This window comes from Plectrocnemia conspersa, unplaced genomic scaffold (genome assembly GCF_051122295.1).
Source record: "Plectrocnemia conspersa isolate PC_06_02 unplaced genomic scaffold, ASM5112229v1 ptg000004l, whole genome shotgun sequence".
Taxonomy (NCBI): Eukaryota; Metazoa; Arthropoda; class Insecta; order Trichoptera; family Polycentropodidae; genus Plectrocnemia; species Plectrocnemia conspersa.
In genome coordinates, this window is record NW_028277168.1 from 15,581,552 (window position 1) to 15,596,818 (window position 15,267).

General features: G+C 29.7%; 1 protein-coding gene across 1 annotated transcript in view; it reads right to left on the bottom strand.

The window, feature by feature from the left end:
* The window catches only part of LOC148236022 (protein lin-28 homolog), a 33,343-nt gene extending 18,803 nt beyond the window's left edge, over positions 1-14,540 (bottom strand). Inside the window, exon 1 of the mRNA XM_088184130.1 lies at positions 14,011-14,540. Coding sequence (XP_088040256.1) covers positions 14,011-14,050 — 40 coding nt within the window. The 5' untranslated portion in view covers positions 14,051-14,540. The remainder of the gene's footprint in view (positions 1-14,010) is intronic.
* Positions 14,541-15,267: the final 727 nt, after the last annotated feature.

The window sequence follows — 15,267 nt, forward strand, 5'->3', positions numbered from 1 at the left end:
GTACCAACTTGTTCTAAATTTACAATAAATAATAATAAATTTATTAAATAATAAAGTTGGAATGGAACACAATTTCTTGCTTTCGTGCCATAGTTATAATATTATTAAAATGCGCAGTCTTATGAATCTTAATATTTTTTAGTAATACCTCTTGATGAGTAAAATGTTCCAAAGTGTTGTGCTATTTAAAAAAATTGAATTCCCTACTTTTGTATAAGAAAATAAAATATTAATATTTTGCGCAAACACATCTAGAAAGAAAAAAGTATAAATATCGTTACGAAAATAGAAATATATAATACAAAAATCACTCGCACTCTAATTTATGAATAAAAATGTCAATTTTATAATTTATTACATTTAATAAAAAATACTATTTTGATTTTTTGCTTTATATACGAATATATTTTTATAGAGCATATATAATTGTATTACTCAAAAGGCATATGATTCGCCTTAAACATAAATGATTGATTTTTATATATTAATTTAATAATTAAATAGAAACTAGAAATTAAAGCAGTTATATTTTGCATAATAGAATGAATATACATTTTTTTACCTTAAATAAATTTATTAGAATTTTCATGTATTTTATATATCAAAATAGTTTATAAGCTATCATATTTCTTTACAATTCATACTATAAAAGTATATAACGCCTTAACGCACACGAAACACACGGAAGAACCGCGGCGACAGTTTAAAGTTCACTTCGTATATATTTTTAGTTACTAAAATATAAATTTCGTCGCACCCCAAGCGAACATCCAAAATATATAGTATTTTTAGGCGTGGTCCGATGCATTCAAAAAGGAAGGAGGGTTAGCCATTTCTGGTTATTTCGAGTGCACCGAAGTCCCCCGAGAGAGCGGAAGAACTATTTCCTTCTAATTCACATACTCCAACCATAATAATAAAATATAATGTACCCACCACAGTTGAAAAACACTGGATTGAGTTGTTGTTTTTTTTCCTACGAATACACGTACATATTAAAACACATTCTGCGGTCGGCGCGTTCGAAACGGACCAACTACTTCCTTACATCTCTCTCTTGTGCATTTGTAATGAACGAATACGAATCGTTCGTGAATGCGGTGTGAAAATTAAACGAAAATCGTAAACAAAGAGTGAACTTTGATGCACTTGTGTGTGCATTTCGACACCACCGAATTCATTACTGTCATTAACGCACTAAATTCTCGCTGTAATGAATGCGATAGTTTGGGGCGTTCTCGCATATTAATCAAGCTAATTATATTTTATGAGTGTTTAGGTTATTTAAAAAAAGTGTAATAGTTAACGCATTCATAAACTAATAAAAATCGCACTACTTAAAATATGTACACGTTAAATAAATTCAAAAACATATAATTATTTTTGTAATTATGGGGGCCGATCCCCATATAATACTAATAATATGTTTGTGTTCAATCACATTCGTTAAATTATAATGAATTATAAATAAATAAAAGACATACAGCTACGTAGCACAACACATAAAATATATACTAAGGATTCTAAATCTCAATTTGTTTTTAATTTTTACATAAATCAGAGATGTAAGCATCGACGGCCAAGGTAGGCCAAGGTTGGCCAAGGACGGAGAATATAGTGGGTTACTTCGGTCGAGTTCGGTTCTGTCCGCTCTAAGATCATTCGGAAGTTGTTCGAGGTTATCGAGAATGGGAGGTAAAGTGGGGATAATTCAGTCGACTTGGCCAGCTTCGAACGCTTCCGAACATTGTCGGCAAACGGACCGAAGTCAAAGAAACCGAAGTCGGAGCTGCTCTATCGAGCGCGAGCGGCGAGATACTTCCCCTTTCTCTCTCTCGCGTGTCAAGTGACGAGAGTGAGAAAGATAATGGTATGGTTATTCGCAAACTGAGATAGAACGAGTAGCTCGGTTCAATTTCAGTATGTGAGTAGGCGTCCTATGGTTAACGCGCACGTCGAGCGCTGCATCGTGGTCACGTGGTCAAGTTATAATACCACATGCTTATCTGGGACTTCAACAGACTCTTACTGACATCTTTGGCACCAAAAGAGATTAATTATATTTTTGATAGTATATTCTTCTAACAGATATTGTTATAATATTTTTTTTCATATAAAATTAAATAAATAAAAAATAATTAGTGGTACTTGATTTTCTTAAGAAAAATCGTTTTGAATATCCATATGTATTTTCCTAGATTGGTTTATATAAATGTCACATCATAACGAATTCTTATTTAGAATCGATGGCAACAAACTCTAGAATAGTCACAAATGTGGTGTTCGTATTCTGAAGTAGCATTTTTATGCCTTATGGCATTTTGCAAAAGCCGACAAAGATTTTGCGTAAATTGAATATTTACGACCGAAAAGTTTTCACTGATATTGCATTGGTGAATGCTCATACAAACTTGTATAATTATCAGTAGCGTAATTTTAATAATACGACAATTTAAAAATTGCGATTATTTGGCACATTTTTCGATCGCGCCAAATATGCCAGCTGTACATGACAGCAGCCGGCGCGCGGACGTTAATCACGCCTAGAATCTTTAATGATCAGTAGAGTAATAAGCAATATTTATACATAGGCCATAATACGGATTGTAATACTGGTTTACTGTAATACGTTTTGGAATTACGAAACACCGGTATTTCGATATCTGAAACTGCAGCAAAATCGAAATGTATTCATTTATTCTATCGCAAACATTTCGGGGGCCAAAATTTATTTTGCTGGTGGGAGCCGAAAAAGTCACCCAAATATTTTTGTTTGATTTCAGCGTAAACAAACCAAAATGACTGAGGTGATCTTTTTTGGCTATTTTATTTTTCTTTTTATAATTCCGGTATTGATATTTAATGACATACCGAAATACCGGTATTGATATATTTGTCTGGTATTGCAATCCCTAAGCTATAGCATAAATAAATAATAGAAAAATATATATTATTAAAAAATATTTATTTTTTAGTTAGAATAATAATAACCATGATAATAGTCTTTATTTAGAAAAACAAATATCACATGCTATTAAAATTTAGTCTTAAATAGAAACTTAACTCTAACAAAACAAAGGTAACAAAAAATCATCAAAGTAAAAACTAGAAAAACATAATTTTTTAATCAAAAAATCTATTAGTCTATTACATACAAGTGGGAATAATTCAATTAATTAATTATATAATATATTTTTCGAGACAGTGAAAATAGAAAATAAATGAACAGACTAACCTTCCTCAATATTTGTTACCAACGATGTTCAATTTTATCCACTCAAAAAATTAAGGGTATAGGAATTGAACTAATTTAAAAAAAACTACATTTACGACCCTCTAACGCCTTATTATTTAGCTTTCTATTGAATCGTAGCAGCTCACAACATATAATACAATATCAATAATTTATTAAGCTAAAAACTTCTGCCTTCTTAAAAGATTTTTTTCCTTTAAATTTCTAGCTGATTATAATTTTTTTAATATTGAATCCTACTTCCAGGTGTGCTTTAAGTATTCATGGTATTATAATATATTTCAATTACTTTTTATATATATCGTTACTATTTTTCTTTTATTTATTTTACTTTATAATTATGGACACCAGCGTAGTCTATCCTAGATAATTATCAATAATTTAACTGTTATCAAATGACTTTGAAGAGTTTCTAAAACTATCGGAATCACGTATATTAATCGCGTTATTTCAACAAACATCAATGCTCACGAGATGTTATATAATTATTATTTAATTTAAGCGCAAGACACAGAGCTGAATCGTAAACAAAATTTTCTTAATGCGCAGTAAATATGGTTGGCCGATCCAAATCATAGAGAAAAAGTATGTTTACCAGTATGGCGGTCCCTTTGCGTTTGGGAAATTCGCCGCAGAATCGGTTTGGGGAAAAATCGGTCAAACTCGAACTAATTGTGCGAGTTGTGTCGCGTCGCGTCGCATAAATCATTGTCGAATTGCCCGATCCGGCAACGGTTCTCAAACGTTGCGCAATGCGAGACGAACAAGTGGCCCTATAATCCTAGACCTAGATTGTTCTCAATAAGGAATTCGCCGCCAAGGTCGACGAAACAAGGAGAAGGGCCGACGCGGACGAAATGCAAAAATTCTATTGTTGAATTGCTTACAATGATTTTATATCAAGAACGTGAATTTCCCATATATCGAATAAATATTGGCTCACATTTGGCAATTTGAGACATACGTGTGTATTTCTGTGATGTAATAATAATATGTGTGGACTGTTTGTGTTTCTTTATTATAATTACGAGCTTTGTGGCGGTCGCAGAAACGAAAGGAGGTAGCGCGTTACATGTAGATAGAGAGTGTTACTACATGATCCATTGCTTAAACCACTGCCGTTACCGGTAATAGGGCCCTACGAGACCAACCCAATGGGCGGCATCCAGCTCTTACGGACCAGAAGAGCGGGATCCATCCCCCGTAGTACTACGTTATTTGTTAGAATCTCAGTAGTGTTTCTCCCGAGCGTTATTGGGAAACGCTATCCTGACCACCTGCAATTCTGTTGCATAGTATTAGCGTTACATGCCCCTGCATTTCTATGCTTCATCCTTGAACATCACTTTCATGATGCCTCAGTTCCAGTATTTGCTCCCGGGCCCTTATTAGCCTGCTGGTTGAAATGCAGTGCTTTGCTTGTCATTGGTAGTCCAAGGGATGCTACCTCGGTTGGGTGCTCAGAGTTTACTTCCTCTTAAGAGCCTGGGGTTTTTCAAGCTCAAAAGAGGTCCCTCACTCTTTCACACTGTTGACGGCGAGCTCCAGCGTGTTACATGTAGATAGTGACAGATCGTTATCGACGTAAAATTATATTATTTTTACATTTATGAATAATAATAGATCAAGAAAGGTCCCTACTTTATTAATAGAATTTAGTGAATAAAAACTTAACAATGTGCAACATCTCACAATGACGATGTGTCATTAGAAGTAGTGCCTCTATCTGGACCGTGATCATTTTGAGGTATTACTTTCATCTTCTCATCCTACGAAGTTTCTAACGGATTGCTAGGATTTGGTTTTTACTTCGGTGGTGTGTTAGAATCGCCTGTTTTTCTTTCTACTATATGACCTACCCCCTTGAGTCTTTGAGCTCTAGAATAAACTAATAGAAGGATTCATATATATAATATTATAAGCTCTATTTTTCCGTATGTTTATTTTTAAATTCCTAACAGCGTTCTATCTATAATTCTAAGATCCTTCTCAGAACCTTTTTCATGAATCTGCTGGGACACAGTTTATCTCTCCTTGACAGATAAATCATAATATATTATAATAATCAAGTCCATCCAAACTAAAGAATAATATTGTACACATGTACAAATTGAGATTATATTCATAAAATTTAATATTATTCTATAAATGTGAATTAGTTTATATAAACTGATAATATAGTTTTGGAACATGATGCTAAAATATAACTACAATATTATCTTAATTCATGTCTTAAAATGTATTCATTATATTGACAAATAAGTGATAATTAAATAGTTATATAAATAAATTCATTATAAAATATATGTATATATGTACTATTTAGAGTCTCCAATTCGAGTAATCGAGTACTCGATACTCGAGTATTTTTGTCAATTTTTCAAGTACTTGATAATCGAGTATTTTGAAAATTACTCGATTAATACTCGAAATTAAAAAATTTTGAAATATTTCAGAAACAAAAATAACTTTAACTCGGTCCGGTAAAGGTTAACATCTTGCTTTTATTTGGCGTTTATGCCCGAAGTCCCGAGCTAGAGCGGTTACTATCAGGTATAATTTTTTCATAGTTCCATAGTTGCATAGTTCCGGTCGTCGGCTATGTTAGTGGGTACGACGGAGAAATTTCTTTTGTGTTTTCTGTTCGACAGTCCCGACTTATCTAATTTATGGCAATGAACAATATGAAATATCAACAAAATTTTTTTTAGGTTTTATGACTATGCAGTTGTAGCGTAAAGTGTTGTCAATTGTTTATACTAATCCCTCAGCTTAAAATATAAATCAAAACAATTGTGTGTTTTAAAGGCATTTAAAGTAAAGTCAGTTCTTTGCAAACCGTTTAGCTCTAGAGTGAAAGGGATTCACCCAAATACATCTTCGAAGGATATAGATTTAAATTCTTCGCATTAATCAGAAGGAGTAGAATATTGTGTATTGTTAAGAAAAAAAATCTATTCAAGAAGAATTACAAAATGCTATTTTGTCAATAGTCGAAGGAAATAAGAGAAAAGCAGAGAAGGGAATGAAAGAAGAGAACATAAAAAGAGAGTTCAAAAAATTTTATATCTATAAAAAGCGAACAGATATCAATTAGAAGCCTTATCCAACGCGTTAATGACAATAAGACCAACATCAACAGCAACGGAAAGGGTTTTTTCCATAACGGGAATAATTAAACCAAAGGTTAGCAGTAATATTAAATTCGAGACACTTTTTGCATTACTGTTTTTAAAAAGTATGTTCGTGAAGTTAAAATAATTGTAAAAATTAACATACTAAGTATTTTATTTATTTATTTATATGTGCACGAATTTGAATAATAGCTATTTTGGTACATTTGGTAAATACTCGAAAGTACTTGAGTACTCGAGTATTTTAAAATTTTAATATTCGATACTCGAGTAGTTGATGGTTCGAGTAATTGGAGACTCTAGTACTATTCAAGTGATAATCTCGATCGGAAGCTTTCCTTTATAACCCAGTTGTCAGTATATATATATATTTAGCGAATAGGATAATCGAAAGTACATAATTACACTGTATTAAATAATAGCTTCTCTAATATATTAAATTACATAAATAAATATCCCTAAATCTTAATACGTTTTAAAGTGGAAGTAGCCAGCAATATTACCATAAAGTCTAAAATTCAAACCATCTCCTAATCGAGCGGAAGTGAAAAAACCGACATTTATGACTGTTGTTCCAAATCGAGCTACCGAAACCGGAAATTTCCCATCGGCGCCGGAAAACCGACGCCCCGCCGCGACAGCCATATAAGAAAAGCTTGTAATTGAAGAAGACTCGTGCACGTGTCAAACGCACAAAAATAACACCGCGGCCGTTGTGGACATTGAAAAACAACAAATGCAGTTTGGTATGCGACGTTATGTCATGACGAAACAGCACAATAACCCAAATTCCTGACACGGGCATGTGTGCCGGACAGACGAGGACGCATGCATGCAAGCCGCAAACGGTGTAACAGAGAACAAATGCTCTCGTATTTACTATATCATAAAAAATTTAAATTTGTAAACAAATCCAAATTCTTTTGAAATGTTATTGAAAATTTATAGTTCTGACATACAAGTACGTGATATTTAATTCGTTAATTGTTTCTTGAACAAACACATAAACCATCTGCTTTTATTATTATATTCGAGTACCTAAACCTTCAATACGTAAGGATTAAAACTTTACCTCTAAGACAAAAGGGTCTCTACGCGGAAAACCAAAAGTCTGAGTAGACCAAACGGCATAATTTTCACTTTAAAATGATTTATTTAATTTAATTTATTTTCAATTTTTTATAAGTGATAAATATATTTAAAAGACATTTATATTTATTTATAAAATATATATATAAAGGACAGGAATTATAATTATTCATATTGTTAGGTAATTCTAAAAAAAAAACAATTTTTTAAGATATGATACAATAGCTTATTTTTACACATAAAAATTTAACATTGGTTAATATTAGCATTAAAAAATTCTAGATTTTACATTTACATTTTACGTTAACAACCATACGTTATCAATAAATCTTATTTTGTAATATAACTCGGACACTGGTCTATATTTTATATAAAAAGAAATTTGAACAGAAATATCCACACTTTCATGTACTATAAAGCAGTGAAATGCAGATGCTCTAATTTCATACATACTCTCAGCATTTATACCCGTATTTATGCATTCGAAAAATTCAAAGGCATAATTTTTATTACACCAAGAATTGAGAATATTTAGATATTTTGCGATATAATCATGTATATTTTCTACAGACAACATTGACGAATTAATTTATATAGCTAGAATTACGTTATCTATTAAAAATTTAATCATATTTGTATCAGCTTTTTTTCTTACTCTTTTTCAAGTCTAATACATATAACGATTTCTTTTGATTCTGACAACAACTTCAATATTCCACAGTTATTTTTGTTTTGAATAGATCTTACTTTTTTTATTTAAATTACTTAAAAAATAAGGAATTTGAGTAACATCAAGTTTTTTTAATTTAAATAAAAAAGTGAGATCTATTCAAAACAAAGTTCTGGAAATTAGCTAGTTAAATTGTTTGAAGTTTTAAATAAAAAACTACACTTATCAAAAATATTTCCAATAAACAGAATTTTACTAAAATGCCTAAAATAATTTTAATTATGTTTTATACACATTCAAACGATGCACTCAACGTGGTTAAACAACATATTTATATGAAGTATAAATACATATAAATTTAACACCCTAATGTTAGAAAAGCAAATAATAAAAAGAAGCACAAAACTTACCAAAAACGTTTCGAAATTAGAATTATTTGAAAATAAAAATTTCAGAAATCAAATCTTTGTAGGCTCAATAATATGGCAAGGTGCTTTATAATACTATTATTGCCACATAAAAAAAATAATCACTCTGTATGAACTTAGACTATAAAACTATAAATATTGCAAAATCAAGAAAAGGGTTTTATTTATTTTTTGTGATTTTATAAAAATCACTTCTCATTTTTTTTCTTTAAAACATTTACAGAAAAATATTGTTATTTTTTCCCTTGTGAGCGCAAAAACGAATTGAAACGAATTCAGATGTTTAGTATAGGAGAAGATCAGACTTAATATAGCAATAAAAACGGAAGAAGAAATAAATCAAGTAGTTTCAGATGTCACAGGCACCATACAAAACGCATCTCGCAGTGCCACCCCGCAACGTAAAATGTGGATACAGTCAAGAGAAGAAGTTATTAAAACCAACTTCAATAGAGTCGCAAAAAAATTAAAACAAACTTAAAATGACATAAAGAATCAAGCAAAACAGGGTTATCTTGAAAACTTAACCGTGAACGAAGCCACAAACTAATCTCTTTTATAGCCAACAAAATCAGTAAAACAGCCGTAAATGCATATGCATTTTCAACCCCAATAAAACTAAAAAATGAAAAATAGGCAAGAAACAGTAAAGAAAAAGTTACAGCTTTGCTTAACATTTAAGTAAAGGTTTTTAAACCATTTCCTGCGTCATGCTCAGAGAACGAAGAGAGGATGATACTATCTTTTCTGGAGGCTCCGTATCAAATCGATGTGCCTGTCAAGAAGATAACAATGAGAGAGGGCAAATCTGGTGTTTAAAACAAATTGTTCAATGTCCCATAGATACAAATTTTTCATATACAAAAAAAATCAAATTTAAAGCAATAGCAGGAGACAAATATTTTTTTTCGGATGAAAAAATATTATTATTGTTACTATATTGTATCACCGAATTAGCTTCAAATCAAAAGTCTTAGTTAATAATATATAACTTTTATGTGTTTTTGAAGTATACAATTATTTCAATTTAAGTAAAAAAAAAACTTTTTGAATATTTTTTAAATTCTTTAATTTTCGTAAAAAAAATTCATAGAAAGTAAGACTTTTAATAATTGCAATAAATTTAAAAACATATTTAACGTATATTTCTCAATAATATTAAATAAAAAGGACAAGAAATATCTTCGTTTCCAATATTAACTTAAAAACAAAATTAAAAACTTGATTTTATATGGTATTTTTGACAAATTGACTGTATAAATTACAAACATTGGATGAAGAACGATTTATAACTCGGACCAGATCACTACCGATTCTAGCTGAACGGAAAATAGCATGATGGTTCAATAAATAAGCTTTCATATATTTTCGCATCAACTTCAGGTCTTTCTGTAATTAGAATAAATCCGAATCTGTGTGAATACTCTGAAACACTTTCAGATCACCAGCAAATGAACATTCCGAGTTATTTATTGCCATATGTAAGTTGTAATAAAGATAAAAAAAAGAGTGAAAGACCCAGATTGGATCCCTATGGTACTCCAATATAAACAACATACTTATCGGAGCGAAGATTGCCATAGCTCACATACTGATCAAAACAAAATTCACGACCAAATTAACCTCGACTCTCCCAAAAATAAATTGCTATTTATATATAAAATATCTAAGAGAAGTTTTAAATGTATTTTTTACACGTAAAATGATTATTTATAAAACACTATTTATAAAAATTTCGTCTTACCTTTATTTTATAATAAATGCATTTTTTTGTGATTTTTTTAAATTAAAAGTTGAAAATAGTTTACTTGACAATTTTTGAGCTCTATTGTAGTGCATACATATTAATAACACAATAACATCTAAAAAATAAAAATAATTGTACGTATATTATCGAATAAATCTAGTTTAATTTTGGCTTAAGGGTGTTTATACCATTTTTAGCAGAAACGATAAAATTCTGAATTCAAAAGTAATGAATTCAGAATTATATCGTTGAAATAAAAGACCGAAAAGAGATTATAAACTCAAGCTGTGATACCAATAATAAAAAACATATTTTACATTACGTGTTTTGTGGAAAAGTTGAATTTGCACAATTTATGTAGTTAGAATGCAAATTATGACCTATTTCTTATGGATAATAGAAAATAGTTAAAAACCTGTTCAGTTCACCAACAATACTTCATATTCTAAAAGTAGTTTTATGGGAATTTTATGTTAACAATACAAAACTGACACATTTTTAATATTCTAAAACTTATTTTAAACTTAGGGTTGGATAAACTCGTTAAAAAATAGTATTTACAGCATTCTAAGATTCTGTATTTTTCTTTATGCTTTACATATACAATGGATTTTGTAGTTTTGCGAATACCTGTTTATGTACTGAATGCTAGAATGTATAACTATAATCTTGTATTCAAAAATAAAATAAATTATGTTCTATTCATAAATACATTGAATTTGACTCTTTAAATCAAAAGCTTCAGTAGTAAATAATGGTATTTTTTTTCATAAGCATTTAAATATTCTATTGCTGTAATTTTTAATAATAAATTAGATATTTTTATCTATATATTTAAGTATTCATTTAAAATAATTTTAATAAATTATTTAAAAAGATACCAATGAAAGATTTCAAAATAAATAGGTACCTTTCCTCAAGACATATTTCAAACTAGTTGAGCATTTCCGCTACACCAAAGTCTTATAGAAAAATATCATCATTGAATTCTCATAAACCATTGACTACATCATGAATGCCGATAGACTATACCTATATACACAATGCAAACCCTATTCGAAAACATTAACTACCGAGTCAATTAAAAGGTTTTTTCTCATTTCATTAGACCGCAGTGTGAGTACGTTAATGTGGGCCGATTAATTAAAGCGACATATCGCTTGGGGTCCGGGCCCTCAAATTTGGTGATAGGTGGCGTTGTAGTACGTTCATCGTGTTTGTAAAGTATGTACCTAGTGCACACGTGTAAAGTGCATACACACGTAGCGATATACGCTCAGATATGCATACGCGTACATAACCGACACGTGTCTTATCACACGTGGGTTTTCAACCGTGCGATTTTATAAATATTATTATTGAGAACGCATATATTATTTTTCAGATGCATCTACAAATATACTTTTTTTTGGTGCCCCTAAAATATAGGTATTGGAATCCTCAATTTTTCAAAACCATCATATATTAATAAAAATCCATGGTATATTGTAAACTGCCTCAAATTCTAGTCATTTAAGTTTTAGTAACAAAAAACAATATCAAGATAGTAATAATTCATAATAAATAATAAATTTTACATTAGATAAAATGCTTGTGAATACATATGTGGGTTTTTTTAAACTGCTTATCATTAACATCTGAGTTTATTTAAACTAAATATTTTAGGCTAATAGTTTTTTTATAAATAACAACTTATGACCATAATAAATATTTTACCAGTTCTTTATAGTGGTGATGTTTGAAAATTAGACTAGTAATTAAGAATCATCATAGAGACCGCAATTTTTTTAATATATGTATGTATATAAGATTCGTTTAGCTTGTGTCAAAATATATAATATTTGACATGTGCTAGCCATTCAGCACATTACAACGAAGTCCTAAGAGTAGATATTATAACAACATCGAAATGTATGAAAATCGTTGACATATATTTTAATGTAGCTTTGAATCGATTAAAAGCAGCTTGCGCCAGCTTATAGTAATAGCATAATATGTACTATACATTTTTTCCATTCTGAGCCGCAATTTTTACCTCTAACTAAACGAGATTTTGTATATCTTGGGGACATAATCTTTATATTTTTAAAGTTACAGATTTTTCACATTAAAAGCTTACAGATCATTTATAAGTACCGATCCAAATATTGGTAATGTTGATTTATTTATAAGACAATATTGCAAATAAAAATATATCTATTTAGGAAATTTCCAGCTAATAAAAGGGTTCATATCATATCAAGTATTATCTCGATTATTTCGATAAACGAGAAACTTGGAAAAATATATTAAATATTAGGTTTATATTATTATATTATATATTTTTATTTATGGAAAATCTTTTTACTGATTGTATTTACAATAATTTAGATCAATATTTATTAATTAAAATATAAACAAATTTAGAGAATAGAAAAAAACATTGTCTTAAAACAAACTAATACATTATTAATTTATACTATTTTTTTATATGAAATATTGTTATAAATCTAACTAAAATATCACTTATCATCACATAATATTTTTCCTTGTATTTGGCAAAAATCATATAATTTATACCATTTATATTAAATACAGTTATTCTTAAGTCATTGATCTTTGCATTGTTTTTTTTGTTGACCGGTAAATATTTACCGAAGTCAAAACAAAATATTTTCTATTTGTAATTCTTAGAGTCTGTCATAAAACTTATATTGGCAATCAATATTTTCGCAGTTTTTCAATCATAAATATCTGCTCTTTTTGTACTACCTGCTCTGAATGTAGCTGTGAATTTAGCTGATTAAACAACTATTTTTCTTTAAAATTGAAATGGTTGTAAACCATTTAAAAATATTTAATAAATTTATTTTTTAAGAATAATACAATTATTCTTAAGTCATTCTTATTTTTTTATTGATCGAAAAAAGTTAAAAGAAGTCGAAAATAAATATTTGTTAATCTTAATTCATAGAGTCGGGCATAAAACTATTGTCATAAGTATATTATTGTCAAAATAATTATAAATGTAAATCAAACAATGTTATTAAATAATTGTTAACATGAAATATCATTCATTCCCTTTTCGCACTACCTGCTCTAAATGAAACTGTGAATTCAGCGGATTTAATCCACCATGTATCTTAAAAATTGCAGCTGTTGTAAAGCATTTAAAAATATTGGTATAAATATTTTTAAACAACAAAAAATATAATTTATGAGAATTCTCGAAAAATAAAAAAGCAGCATTTTGCTTTTTTCCTTAATATTTTTTTGAGAAGAAACACTGCGTATATCTTATAATGAATATATGGCATTTATTTTTAACATAGATCTTGGAATTATACGCAATATACATGTATTTTAATATTAAGGTATATTTGTTCCTTCCACATTTAATTTATCAAATACAAAATTATCATTATAAAATATTCACTTACGCATGGGTCTAGTCACCGTCTATAAAGATTATTAATTTACTCTGGACTTTCAACTATGATACTCTTCAAAATTTGGGAGAATATTATTATGAAAAAAAAAAGATCCCACCTTGTTGAGTTCGCCTTTAATATTCACAATGCTTCACATATTAGTTATGGTTTATTATACTAAAGAAATTAAATTGTATCTATTTAATACACACAACTGAACACTCTTTAATAAATCGCTTTATATAAAATTTAGAAAATATATAATAAAAAATTAATCACCTGTAACATGTGATCCGTTTCCTCCCTGCTCGCCAAGCATTTTCCAAATTTTCCAATCAAACTTGTCTAATTTCCATTTTCAAATGCAGCAGATAAACCAATAATTTTTTTTTATATATTGGTTTACACTAAATTAAGCCTAGATTCCAGGCAGTCAGGTGAATCACGAGGATCGAATTGTGAGTTGGAGAAAAAACCGCTCAGTCATAGGCGCCGGAAATGTTTGACATTCTGCTAGTGTCTGTACCCACGTGGTCAAAATTGCCGCGAATTTCCACTACGAAAACAACCGCAGATTGTATGAATGAATGAGTGATTCACACGGTGCCCGATGCGACGCAGCGAAACTTTCCTAGCCGCTCGGTAGGATGCTGCTGAGGGCGATGGGAGTCCTGGAGATGACAACGTATCCCGATCGAGACGGAATTTGATGGGATAAAGAGTTCGAGATTGACGAGATTCTCGTCGCCACAGCGCGAACGCCTGCACCGAGCGACTACTTCTCCTGAACTGAACAAACTTGTCTACTAAAGTTTTTATCTAGGAATGTGAACTTAAGGCAGCGGTTCTAAAAATTTTCGGCGCGCCCTATGACCGTTTGTTTATCTGATTTTTTTGGGCACCCAGATTACTATCGCGTTGTTTGTTGACATTTTCGAAATGTTTTCGTGTTCGTTAAGAACACACATTCAACACGTATTCAAAAGTAACACAACTAAATAAAGTTTTCGGTATAACTACTATTTAAAAAAAATAACTTCTGCGCCTTAGATTTTATTGGGTTACAAACCAATTTTTATAAGCAAATTAATTTTTAAAAACATTTTTAAACTCGATTTTGCAAACTTTATAAGCAAACTATATTAATTGATACAATGATATAATATAAATAATAATAATTAATAATTAATTATAGGTATAATAATTAGAACTATAAGTATGTATATAATATATGATAGCAATATAATTAATTCAACGAAACATATCTAAACAAAGCAAATTCGTATATTCACGGTTGAAGTATACAAGATTTCTAGGTATAATTATTTATAATTAAGAAATATAAAAGTTTTCCCTAATTAATAATATATATTCAAATGTATTTTCATTTAAATTATTTCGAATGCTTCGCAAAATAAACTTTAATCCAGAGAAAGCATTTTAAACACTAAACTTGTGTTGCTGGAGCTCCTAAAACCACCATTGCAATTTTGTATAAACGGGGATATGTATTTTTATTTTCCTTCCAAAATTCTA